This window comes from Cynara cardunculus (assembly GCF_001531365.2).
Source record: "Cynara cardunculus var. scolymus isolate 2C chromosome LG 16, CcrdV1, whole genome shotgun sequence".
Lineage (NCBI taxonomy): Eukaryota > Viridiplantae > Streptophyta > Magnoliopsida > Asterales > Asteraceae > Cynara > Cynara cardunculus.
The window spans coordinates 11360695-11374860 of record NC_037543.1 but is presented as its reverse complement, the minus strand read 5'-3'; the positions used below and the strand labels follow the sequence as shown (position 1 = coordinate 11374860).

Here is a 14166-nt window from a genome sequence, read left to right as displayed (position 1 = left end):
AAGACAAGTCTAGTCTTTTCACTTGGTATTATTTAACAAACTAATATGCATTGATTATTCAAGGCATAAAGCATTTATTTCTTTACTTTTAGGTAGTTTATTTTCTTTTATCCTAACCTTAAGTCCTTTTTATTACATTATTTTCCATTTGTTTATATTTGAAGCTAAATTAAGTGATTAGCTTGTCTTTGCATCATTAGCGTAGAAAAATCTTAACTTGAAAGCATAATGTTCTGTGTTGCAGCATTCCGGCAGCACTGAACTGTCATAAAACGGCTTTTTGGGAAGAACTTAAGAATTCAGCTACAGATTAAGGAGTAAGACAAATTTTTGTTAATTCAGTGGATAAGGACCTCTACATCTGGAATGAACGTTTTTTGGAGGTTACTTTTGTTTTTATGTGATGATACCTTTTTCTCTTTAGCCTTTTGTCTCCCTTTTTGAAACCATGGCTCTTCCAAGACTTTTGTCTTCTTCCTTGGCTCTTTTGTATAAATAAGACCCCATGGTAGCTCATAAATCCATCCCAAAAACACTTATTCAATTTTGTATCTCGTTCATATGTGCAAGTTAGTTCTTAAATTTCTTTAAAAAATGTTCTTTTATATGAGTTGCTGCAGCATTGTTCTTACTTTATTTACTTTTCTTGTCATTTAATTTTCGCTCTTTTCATTCAGTCATTTACTTTCCGTCATTTATACTTATGTCTTTACTTTTTGTTCTTTATATTTTTTGTCATTTAATTTCTATAATGAGTAGCTAATTCCGTTAGCTAGGGTGTAAGACAAATGATGAAATGTTAAACCAAAAGAAAGTGGACTTTATTTCGCAATAACAATGTTCCACTACTTCGTTCAAGTTTTTATAAAAACCAAGCACACTTCTTTACGAGTTAATCACTATTTTGAAAGTGTTAAAGTGTCGTGGTCTTAGAGATAAGCCATTGAATGCACGTCAGCTTGAACGATATAAGAGGTAGACTTGAGAAAGTTGCCGACAAGGAGACTTGTCATTTATGTCTTTCAAATTAACTCCCGAAAGGTTGGTCACTCTTTAAAAGTTTCGAAGTGTGGTAAATTCAGAGATGAACTATCTAGAACACACACCAACTTGAATGATATAGGAATCGGCTCGAAAGAGTGATTTTTAACAAGAAATTTGGTTATCCATATATTTTTAAGACACCATTTTGTCACTATCCCTGGTCCGGATACCACATAGAGATATGGATTGAAAGCTATAATATAGTGCAATGGTGAAGTCCGAGAGGAATACCTTCAAAATAGATGGTGGAACTAGTTATGGCTTACTGCATGTTGTAGCATTCCTACAACATTGTCTGCTGGTATTTGTGTTTACATTTCACCACAAGTCTTACACCCATGCTACCCCCTGTATATTATGTTATTTTATCATTGTTAGCTCAGAATCAAACTGAAGTCTTCAATTTCATCATCTGAAATCATCTCTTTTATTGGACTCTTATTAAGTCTTTGCTACAATCTCCGTGGACGATATTCGGTTTTTACCACTTTATTACTTGGAAAAGACGACATTGGACCATATTGTATACTTTCTTTGTGGTTCATGTTATAAGTCTAAGGGTGTGAAAATAACCTACCAAGTTTTTGGCGTTGTTGCCGGGGATTGACAAGCTAAAAGTTCTTTTTAAGAATAAAGTAAAGATTTGATTTTTCTAGTACCGTTTGAATCATTTGAAAGTGGTGTATGCCACAGATACACTACGAGGAATTTCTCGAATTTGATCCTGATATTGAGAGAACATTTCGCCAAAAAAGGAGGGGACAAAGAGCATTTTTTTCTCTACTCCCTCCCAACATGGCGTTACCTCCCCCAATCATTCTAGATGTGCCACATTTGGAAAATCAACCGCCTGTTTTTGCATCAATACCGCCATTCCAGAACTTTCCACAATGACACCCATACAATGATAATAATATGGGTAATGATGACACGGAATCGGAAAATAATGATCAACCAAGAGCACAAACTTCAAATATAATCAATCTGGCAAACTCTAAAAATGGAAGAATCATGGACTATGCTATCCCTGATTTTGAGCAATTAAACTTCGGGATAGGTAGGCCACAAATGGCATCCCTCCATTTCGAACTAAAATTGATCATGTTCCATATGTTGCAAACAAATGGAAAATTTGTTGGATTACCATCGAAAGACCCTCACTCACATCTAAAGTCTTTCATAGAAATCACCGATGCTTTCTTGATCCCGGAAGTGTCTAATGACACTTCAAGACTCATTTTATTCCCATTTTCTTTACGGGATCAAGCAAAGGCATGGTTTATTTCATTACCACCGGGTTCTGTGCCATCTGGGAGTAATATGGATGAAAATTTTTAGCGGAAATATTTTCCACCCACTAGAAACGCTAAGTCTAAAAATGAAATCTGTCTTTTTTAAACAAATGGACGATAAAGTTGTTCATAATGCGTGGGAGAGGTTTAAATAGATGTTAATGAAATGCCCACACCATGGCATTCCCTACTGTATTCAACATGAGACATTTTACAATGGGTTAAGTCCCATGGCTAAACAGATGCTCGACGCGACTGCAGGAGGGGCCTTTACAGCTAGTACCTACAATAAAGGGTATGAGATCATTGAAAAAATTTCAGCAAACAATGGACATTGGGCTGATCCAGATGCTCAAAAACAAAAGAAGACTGCTGGAATTCATGATGTAGATGCATACACTGCATTAATAGCACAACTCACTTCCATGGCCACCATGGTTAAAAACCTTACTTCTGGCCAAGGAATGCAACCAGCTGTTACTACACCTATTCCAAAAGTCCTTTCAGTACAATGTTTTTGTTATGGCGGGGAACACTCGTATGAATATTGTCCTCATAATTCTGAATCTATAAACTCTGTTCATAACGGATCTGGTCCCTATACCAACAATTACAATGCAAGTTGGAAACAACACCCAAATTTTTCTTGGAATAGTCCATCTTTAAATCCACCTGCACATAAGCAGCAAGGAACCTCTAATTTTCAACCCCAACAACATGTAGGCAGCTCTAACTCTCAAAATCATCACCAAAATTTTCAACCTACTCAACCACCTTTTCAAAACAAGCCACCTCCATAGGATGATTTATCATCTTCTTTGGAAGCAATGATAAAAGGGTTATTTACGTAAGCTCAAGCTCAAAAAATAAGCTTTGATAACCCAACAAAACTCTCAGAATCAATCTCTTTTTAATCAACAAAGTGCTGCTATCAGAAATATGGAAACCTAGGTCAGTCAACTTGCACTCAATCAGACCAGTAGAGTCATTGTTACTTTGCCTAGTAAAACAAAAGTCCTGAGAGTCGTAGGAAAGGAACATGTGAAAGAAGTGACCCTGAGAAGTGGGAAGAATTGACAGATGCATTGCAAAAAGATCGTGAACCAATTTTGTCAAAAACGGATGCTACATCATTGACCCCTGTTATTGAAAAACTACCAAAACCATTAGAAAACCAATCATCTAAGGTCATTAATATTGTTCCCCCAAAATCAGACTACCCTTTACTGTTTCCAGAAGAGGCCACTAAGAAAAAGTCTTTACAAATAAGGTTATAGCAGATTCTAAGACCAAAGTCGTAACCCTATCCACACCACAAGAGAGTAAGACCACCCAAGGCATAAATGACTCATCTTGCTCAACACATTCAAACAAAGCTGTCATAAAACCAGTTCCTCCTTATGTACCTTACCCCAAAGGTTGAGAAATCAGAAGGAAGAACTGCATTTTAAAAAATTCTTGGATGTGTAAAAAGAATTGCATATCAACATACCACTTGCTGAGGCAATCGAGCAAATGCCTAGTTATGCTAAGTTCCTTAAGGACATCCTAAGTAAGAAGAAGAAGCTGACCAAGTATAAAATCATAGCTCTTACTGAAGAATGTAGTGCACTTCTGACCAGCAAGATACCTCCTAAGCTTAAAAACCCGGGAAGTTTCAGTATTCCTTGTTCTCTAGGTGGGAAGGAGATTGGGAAAGATTTGTGTGACTTAGGTGCAAGTATCAACCTCATGCTTTTATCTGTTTTCAATACCTTAGGCATAGGAGAGGCTAGACCTATCACTGTTACTCTTCAATTGGCCAACAAATCCATTGCATATCCTAAGGGAAAAATTGAAGATATTTTAGTGCAAGTTGACAAGTTCATATTTTCGGCAGATTTTATCATCTTAAACTTTGAGGCCGATAAGGAGATTCCTATCATTTTAGAGAGACCATTCCTAGCCACCGGAATAACTTTGATAGATGTCCAGAAAGGAGAGCTGACTATGAGCCTCCAGGACCAAAAAGTCGCATTTAATGTTTTCAATTCTTTGAAAGCCCTTAAGTATAAAGAAGAGAGTGATGAGGTAATAGAGAAAATGACTGTTAAGGAATTAGAGGTAGTAGGATATGATGTTGTCACAGTAGATGATGCAACATTTGAGTTGCTAGAAAATAGAGAGCAGAACGACTTCACCTCATCCATTATATCACCACCTGACTTGGAGTTGAAACAACTCCCATCTCATTTGAAGTATGATTTTCTAAGAGAAGAAGGCAAATTGTTTGTCATCATCTCATCTACCCTAGATTTGCATCAAGAGAAGAAATTAGTGGATATGTTGAAGTTGCACACAAAAGTTATAGATGGACCATTGACGACCAAAAGGGGATTAGTCCTTCTTTTTGTCAACATAAAATCATCCAAGATGACAATAACTTCACATTCATAGAGTCACAAAGAAAGGTGTCTACTTTTGACAAAACCATAAATAAATTATTCGGTCTCTCGCCTCACATAGATTCTGATAGTGATGCACTCTTGCACACGGCCCCTGAGGCATATTTGGTTGAGATTATGACTTTCCTCGGAATGCCTAAGATTGACTGGGAGCCTTATACTCATTTCATGTTGAAAAACTTTAAGGCTGCCAATTTGTCCTTTAATGAAAATGTTTAGATAAGCTTTATTATACATTATTTATCACCGACTAATCATAACAGCTCCATTTTTGTAGAAAGGTTGGTGCTTTTATTTATTCTCATAACAGGTGAGAACATAAACTTTTCGTGAAAACATTCTAAAGGCCATCAAGGTGGAGAATCAAAGGCTGTTTGAAGAGAATGAGAAGTTGAAGAAGGATTTTGCATGTATAAGGCATCACCTTTGCATCACAGGCTATGCAGCCTACTCCTTTGGAGTAGGACAGGTTCAATCATATTTCTTTAGTCTCCAAATATTTGTTTAATTTTTGAGTCTGGGATAATTTTACATTTTTTTTTATTTATTTTCTTTACAAGAATGCATGTTCGTTGATAGTTGCCTTTGATGTCATAGCCTAAATAATTCTGAGGTTGTTACATATTCACCTAGTAGATATGTTCTTGCTAGAACTAGCACCATTCTTTTTGGGATAGAACTTGACTCACGCACCAATAACATGAGGAGCATGATATAGCCCTTTCATCACAACTCACAAATAGCCACTTGTACCCTCTATTCACTACACACCCCATATAGCCAATAATGACATTGTCAACATTTCAAGTTTGGGAGAGGGTGTTCCACTAAAGCCAAATCATCAATACAAAAGAGCAAAGCTCTAAAAAGATATCTTAGTTGGACTTGTACAAAGCACAAAAAATGTCTCATATGTCTCATTTGTTAACCAATCTGAACCTTTCATTTTCTTTATCAATGGTTGTGGTTAAATTAAAGGTTATAATCTGATAAAAAAAATTAAATGATATTAAATAAAGGACATTTTTGGAATAAATTATTTTTATTTTTGAAATATAATCATATAATATTTTTGGAAAATAATGAATAATAATATTTAAATAATTTTTTTATCTTTGAAAGATAATCATATTTTATTTTTGTAAGATAATCAATGATAATATTTAATGATTTTTGCCTAATGGTAAACTAGAAAGTTTATAGGTGAAACCAGAAATTAGAACAATGATTTTATTTAAAGTTTATAGATGAAACCAAATAATCAAAATTAATAGGTGAAACCAAAAAGTAAAATAATAATTTTTATTTAAAGTTCATCTGTGAAAAACAATGATTTGTTTTTAAACTTCATATTGTTGTTTCGTGTATGAACTTTGGTCGTTCTAATAGTTTTACTAAAGTTCATAGATGAAACCAAATTGAAAGAGATAATTAAGAAAGTTTAAACAAGTTCTCTGGTGAAACCAGAAATTCATAGGTGAAACAATTAAGTGAATGAGATAAATAAAAATGTAATAATTAAGTGAATTAAATATGTAAGGAATGTGGTATCAATAAATGAAAAGGACGAAAATTTCCCGATTAACAAAGTTTGTACTATTTCTTTGGTTAACAAAAAAAAAAAAAAGGATCTCTCTGTATAATGTTAAGTTTAAATGAGAAGCCTTAAATTTTAAAAAATCGGAGAAACAACCTCAACCACTAAATTAAGATAATTGTTGAAAAAATCAAATATCCTAATTTATTTCTTATTTTTTCTATAACATTTTTTCAACATTAATAATTATTGATTTTTATCTAATTTTTCATCTTGAAGTCATTGACAATTTTACAATCTAAAAATCAAATTAAATCTCAGCAACGATATTTTTCATTGGTTCATAAGTGAATATGTGAATCCTAACATAGGTTCACATATAAATCTTAATCATAAGTTGTACGTGAATCAAAAAAATTTATAACCGAGATTTTGAATCAGTTTAAAATTTATATATGAAATGTGAATCATAACATTGATTCACATGTGAATCTTAATTATAAATTATATCTGAGTCAATTTACATCGGATAAGAGAGATTCTCAATCAATTTAAGATTCATATGTGAATATATAGATCATCATAGATCTTAAATAAAAGATAATGAAATTCTCATTGTTTTTTGGTATAATATATATAAATAAAATATTAATTATATTTTAGGTAATTTAATTTAAAAGAAAATGGGTAAAAACTTTCAACCATTAGATGAGATTTTTCAATAGTTAAGATCTTTGGACAAAATATGTAAACATAGACAAAATTATGAATAATTTAAAGAAGCTAAAAAAGTTGAAGGACATTTTAAAAACTTTTGTATAATTATCACTAATTCACTCAATTTTTCACAAAATTTATCTACTTTCTTTTTTTAAATAAAAAAAATTAGATTACCTACTTTTCTTTAAGTTAAATTATCTAAAATATAATCAATATGTTATTTAAATAAATTACACCAAAAAAAAAAACGAGAATTTCATTATATTTAATTTAAAATCTATGATGATATATTTGTTTTTTATAATATGAATTTTAAACTGATTCAGAATATTGATTATAAGTTGTAAATTGATTCACATACAAGTTATAATCAAGATTCATATGTAAATCTATATTAGAATTCACACATTCATATGTGAATCTATATTTCTTGGCTATAAATTTAAATTGATTCGCGTACAAGTTATGATTAAGATTCACATGTGAACAATATTAGAATTCACATGTGAACATATGAACCAATATACACCTAATTTTCACCTTCTAATAGTGGTTTGTTGGGAACTATTGTGTTTGGTTATGTGATAACCAGGTTTGCGGTTATAAAAGTTTGAGGGTTGCTTTGAAGAATTGTGAAAGCTAAGGGTTTGTTTTGAGAAGTTCTTTTAAAATATTATTTTCGTCCACCGCCTCTTACTAAATATATGCATATTATGAAGATATTTCCTATTTGGGATTTGGTATAAAAAAAAGTGTGTATTTTTGCTTTGGGTTCGAACAAGCAGAAACTGAAGAAGGAAGAAGAGTCTGATTTTGTGTTATGACTGGATTATTTGCTTCTGTTAACATCTTCATATCTCTGTGATCATAAGGTGAGTTTTAATTTGAAAACATCATTTATTATGCTTTTGGTGAAGAAACCATAAGGTTTTATATGTGAGTATTTGATGATTACATGCTATTTATTAGCATAAATTTTGAGTTTCGATATGATTTTATCATTTTATTGTAATAAGAGTGGCATAATCAGGAGCTGAGTATTATTTGGTAATAAGGGTGGCATAATCAGGAGATGAGTATTTTTGTTAATAAGGGTTGCAAAATCAAGAGAGATGTATATCTTTGTAATAAGGGTGCGTAATCAAGAGTTGTGTATTATTTGGTAATAAGGAAGGCATAATCAGGAAATGAGTATTTTTTATAATAAGGGTGGGAAAATCAGAAGAGGTGTATATCTTTGTAATAAGGGTGGCATAATCAAAAGCTGGGTATACTGGATAAGAGTGACATAATCAAATTCTGAAAATGATGATCTTAAGATCATGAGAATCTGTTATCGCATCAGTGTAATGCGATCAGGTTGATTTTTATCGCATACGTGTGATGCGATGAAATTGGGATGAAAATTGAAGTGTTATTTATAACATCTTCGATTTCCATCCCATCCTTGAGATGCGATATGTTGAGTTTATCACACTAGTATGGTGTGAGAAGTTACTGTTATCGCATCAGTGTGGTACGATAAAATGGTGGTTATCCCATCTATATGGTGTGATAAGTGTGTTTATCACATCTATTGGATGTCATAAATTGAGGTGATCGCATCCTTGAGATGTGACAAGATTGGGATATCGCATTCTTGAGGTGCAACAAGGGGGTTAGTCGGTTATCACATGTGTTTGATGCGACAAAATATGGTATCGCATCGGTGTGATGCGATAAGTTGGTATATTACATGTGGGATGCGACAACTTTATTATTTGTTTATTTAATGCGATAATTTTGAGACTTCACTGTTTATTTGTTATATATACAAATATGGGCTTTATAGAAGTGTTTTGGTGATTTTTTTCATCCTGTAATAACAATCAAAAGAGATTTCTCACTAAAACTTATGGTCTAACCCTTATTTGTGTTTTAAAATGTGCTTTACAGGTCAGACATAATTAGAGGATAAGAGAAAGGGGAAAATGTGAAGATATAATGATTGCTTTACATATGTGGATTTTAAAAGATGTTATATAACTTGTACTTGATAACTTTTTATGTTTACAAGTTTTGTGTTGGGTGTATATGGAAAACATTGTAGCTACTTTTGTAGTATGACAAGTTGTACATTTGGGACTAGTGTGTAATTATTTGAATTTCATATTATATGAAATATGAGGGTTATATGCAAATGTGAAATGAGGTGTTATAGATTGCATTTTCAGACGACCAATGGAGATCATCGATGTTCGTGTTCACATATGAGATTTGCAAATAAGATTTAATTCGAGTTGTAGATTTAAAATCGCCAATTATTTCAAGGTGAAAAATTGGATAAAAAAAACCGAATACTCAAAAAATGTTATAGATTTGTTTATATTTGTCTTAATAGTAAAAAGAAGACATGGAAATTATAATTTTAAACTAATGGTCAACCGGTGGACAAATCTTGACCCTCCATCTTTGTTTGATATAACGATTCACATTAAATATAACTTTTTAATTAAAATGATTAATTAAGATGATTAGCACGAAAACGAAGTTTATTTTAATCTTTCCCACGTTTATATATATGCTTTTTTTCTTTTATTTTTTAAACTAAAAATTGTTACCCTTCATTTATAAATTCTTATATTTAAAATTACTAATATCTTAACCATACATATTACATAAGGAAAAAAAGAACATTTTAGCTGTTTTTAACATGAAATGTTATATATGTGTTATTTATTATGAATATTCATGTACGTTACGATGCGTATAACAGTTCGACGTCGTAAATCTGTAAGTCGACAACACCTTCACCGTGAGTCTGTAAATTGACATCATCTTCTTCTACATCATAGTCTGTAACTCAAAAACACCTTCAATGTAAGTACGTAACTTGGTATCACGTTTTTCATGACTATAACCCAATACCTATCAAGAGTGAACATGAACCATTCATTGACTTGGTGTGTGTTTATGTGTCTAAAACTATAACTCACAACCTTGATTTTTGATCAAGACAAATTGAAAATCTATCAATTGACTTCTGCTGTGTTTGTGTGTATAAAACGATAACCTACCAGTTTTTATATACACGTGAACATACATAAATATTCATAATAAATATTATAAAAATATACCATTTTACGCGAAAAACCATTTAAAAGAAAAAAAAAAAACTATATTGAAATGAATGTCAAATCGAACAGAATTAAATGCTCGTTTTATGACAAAATTTGTTTGATTAATATATTAATAATTTTTAAGATAATTTAGTTTAAAAATTAACTGGGTAAATTTTTGTACTTAAAAAAGAAAAAGAACCAAATAAGTTAGCAGTGTGATTCAAATTTGAAATTAATTTCATTTTTACTCATAATCACTCCTTGTAAGCACTTTGTGTTTTAGGCTTTTATTAGTTTTCCTAATTTGATCAATAACTCAGATTTGTCCATTAATTTACAACCTAAAATTGGTTTGCAATTGAACACACACACACATATCTATAGTATATTATAAAGCATTTGATAAAAACTCTTAAAAACCATGTTTTATACATGAAGTACTGTTTATTGATGCATATTACTTAAAATTTAATATTACAAGTAAATTGTGCGTATGTACAACTTATTAAAGTTTCATGTTTAAATTCATGTAACTAACTGTAGATAAACATAATCAAATAGAGAATAAATATTTCATTTTAAATATAAAAAATTTAAAATATAATTAAGATAATCATTGAGTTTAAAAAACTATAACTAGAGGAACTCAAGTCATTAAAATACAACTAAACTACTAAGATGTAACTCGATATAAAAAACATATCTAGAAGAACACGTTACTTTGAATTTAGGAAAAAAAATTAAAAATATCTAACTACAATTACAAAACATGTAATTTACTCTAAAAATAATCATTAGGTGTAAAAAACTAAAAAATCTATTGTAATAGTTTTTTGCATTCTCATTTCTTACTTTTTCCCTTTTGAAGACATGATTAAAAAATATGTTGTATGATAATTACACAAAAAGGTATATAATTTATTAATTAAAGCAAATATGTCGAAATTGCTCTTATAACTGATAAATATCACTGGCTCATCCTAAGAAAATACCACATTTCGTTCGGAATTTGATAGAATGATTTTAAGGATTTTGGATATAATTAAAGAATATGTTGGATATCAGTTACATCAAATTTCAATAATATTCTTAGTTGTTTGGTTTGACGAAACGATATTAAGGAATTTCTATTTTTTTTTAAAGATTTGTAAACATAAGGATTTAGATTTGGAATATTTGGTGTATAGGATTTTGAATAAAGTTGGATTCCATTGTTTATAAAATTCATACAAATAAATTAACTAAACTATCTTTTTATTAATTGATTTTGAGGAATTTGAATTGGAATATTACTAAAGTTAGAACATTTTACATGTTTTTGAATAACTTAAAACAAAAACACGTTTTAACAGACGATTGAAATATAATTTAGAGTAAATTATCATTTTCATTCCTCTGATTATATAAGAATTATGCATTAGGTCTCTCAAACGAAATTATTACATGTATGTTAAACTATATTTTATTTGTTGATTGAGTCTCTTATCCTAATCACGGTAGATATGTTGTTGTTAACCCCCCCCCCCTCCCACATGCCCCTTCCACGAGGGGTATTTTCGTCTTTTCTGACTTAATGTACAACTTTATTTAGCTTATTACACCTATCTAAAGCATTTTAAAAAACAAAAGTAAAGACAAAAACAAAAACAAAACATAAATCAAGTCAACCTAAATCACGGGGTGTTTGGGATTGCTTATAAAAATAACGTATTGACTTATTTCAGTGTGACACCGGTAATAAGAACTTTTGACTGTTTGGATAAACAGATTATACCGGTGCCATACTGGTAATAAGAAGTTTTTGAATAAGTTAAATCATTCTAACTTATAATAAGTTGATAAGGACTTTTGTAAGAAAGTATAAGTTGTTTCAAATAAGCAATCACAAACACTCCCTCAATTGTCGATCACCTCTTCTCATTCTTCGCCTGCGGCCCTCCCCCATCTCAGACCACTCCCCCTTCTTCGATCACCCTTTCATCTCTGGTCCGCCATTAACAAAACAAAATAGAAGCTTTCCGCCCTCTCTCTCACACATACAAGATGAAAATAATCAAACACAATGGTTTGGTTTCCAGCTTCATTAAGTTTGAGGTTTATGATATTGGTTTCATATTAGACTGCAGAATGGGTTATAGATTCGACCAGATGATAGATTTTGCTAAGGGTGAGCAGCGGAACCGGAACCGCCTTGGAACTGCCAGTTCCGGTTCCGGAACTGATATGAGTGGTTCCGGTTTCTAAAATACGGAACCGATTGAGAATGGTTGTGGTTCTCAATTTTTTGGAATTGTTACCCGCCGTGACCGGTTCCAGGACCGGGTACCCGGAACCGGCGGGTACCCGGTATTTTTCAATTAAAAATAATAATTTATTTTTAATACTAAATTTAAATTAGGTCAAGAACTTAGAACTCTAGATTAGATTTTTGAGATAAAATGATTCGTATTTTTTCAAATTGTGTGTTTAATTAGATTCGTAGTATGTAATCGTTAAACATTGAACATTTAAAATTATAGTATGTAATCGTTAAACTTTCAACATTTACTATTAGTCTATTATGGTTTGTAATCGTTAAACAATATTTGTAACCATTATTCCGTATAATTTGTATTATTGTTTATTTATTTAGTGTTTTGACAATGTTTTATTTTTTATTTCTAAATAACAAAATTTTAATATTTTAGGAAGCGGGTACCCGGAACCGGTTCCCGGCAGTTTCGGTTCCGGTTCCAAAAATTCAAGAACCGCTCTAAACGGTTTCGGTTCTAGTTCCAATATCTCAAGAACCGCCGGTTTCGGTTCCAGTTCCGATTCCTGTCAAATAAGACGGGTCCCCCCTTTGCTCACCCCTAGATTTAATCAATGATGGGTTCCAGATTTGACCAGAAAATGGGTTTCAAAAATGGGTTTTATGTAACGAAAAAAATTCTGGTCGGAGCTAACTACTTGAGTTAGGGGCCGTTTACCTAAACACTTACCCGGTAAGCACTTACCGTTAAAATTCAACACTATCGCTTATTTATAAGGTAAGATTTTATTCACTAAAACGCATCGTATGCAACAATCTATCCCGGTAAGCGCTAACCATGGTAAGAGTCCTCGTCCTCACTTACCAGGTAAGACTCTCGATTTTTTTCTTTGCTCTAAGATTTTTAGTCTCTGTCATATTTATCCGGTAAAAAAAAATGACTTGGTAAATACTTACCTGGATAAACGTTTGATAAATGGGACCTTAGTGCTAATGGGAGATAGACGAAGAAGGGATATATTGGGATTGGGCTGGGTTTTCTAAAATATTTCCCCCTAAATGCTTTAAAAGCTTGTAGAGATATTAAAAAAAATATTAAATAAAATAGTAAAATGAGGCGCTGATATAAATGGCACATGGGTGATTTAACTGAGCTTCGTTTAACGGAGTTAGATTTAGAGACATTGATTCGTAATGAAAATAAAACTACAGTGTCAGTGACTAAACATTTAATTATTTCGTTTAAAATATTTAATCCATAATTTTTTAGGAGACCCAATTACAGAATTTTTTATGTAAAGAATGATTACGGAAATGAAAATGTCTATTTATTTATACGTCTTTTTCCATGAACTTACAACATTACAAAAATGGTAATTGTCGTCAATTATGAAACACTTATTATTAATATTTTTTGTTATTTTGGAATTAATCGTGTTCACAACATTGAAATGGATGTTTGAAACAAGTCAAAATGGACAAAAATTAATCACGGCCTAATCAAAGTAAAGTCAAGATTTGGCTCTTTATTAAATTCATTTTCAATTCTTTCCTAAAAAATTTAAATAAACACACACACACACATAGATATATGGGTTATATCATGTGACGACCAAAAAATGTTGAGTACCGTAAGGACCAATCTCAATCACACAAGGATTTTAATCAGAGGTCATTAGACATAGTGGCACTTTTTGTGATACACTACTAAAAAATGGGGTTTTTCCGACGGCAAAATCCGTCGGAAATCCGTCGGAAAAACAATTTTCCGACGGAT

General features: G+C 31.6%; 1 protein-coding gene, 1 long non-coding RNA gene and 1 other non-coding gene across 3 annotated transcripts; 2 read left to right on the top strand and 1 right to left on the bottom strand.

The window, feature by feature from the left end:
- Positions 1–2412: 2412 nt before the first annotated feature.
- On the bottom strand, positions 2413–2520 carry LOC112499725. Its single transcript, XR_003067256.1, has one exon. It is a non-coding gene; the product is annotated as a small nucleolar RNA R71 (small nucleolar RNA).
- Positions 2521–3851: 1331 nt separating this feature from the next.
- Positions 3852–4772, top strand: LOC112529000. Its single transcript, XM_025140081.1, has one exon. The coding sequence runs from the start codon at positions 3852–3854 to the stop codon at positions 4770–4772; it is 921 nt and encodes a 306-aa protein (XP_024995849.1).
- A 3025-nt stretch (positions 4773–7797) lies between these two features.
- Positions 7798–9217, top strand: LOC112499685. Its single transcript, XR_003067251.1, has 2 exons — positions 7798–7909; positions 8973–9217. It is a non-coding gene; the product is annotated as an uncharacterized LOC112499685 (long non-coding RNA).
- The last annotated feature ends 4949 nt before the right edge of the window (positions 9218–14166 follow it).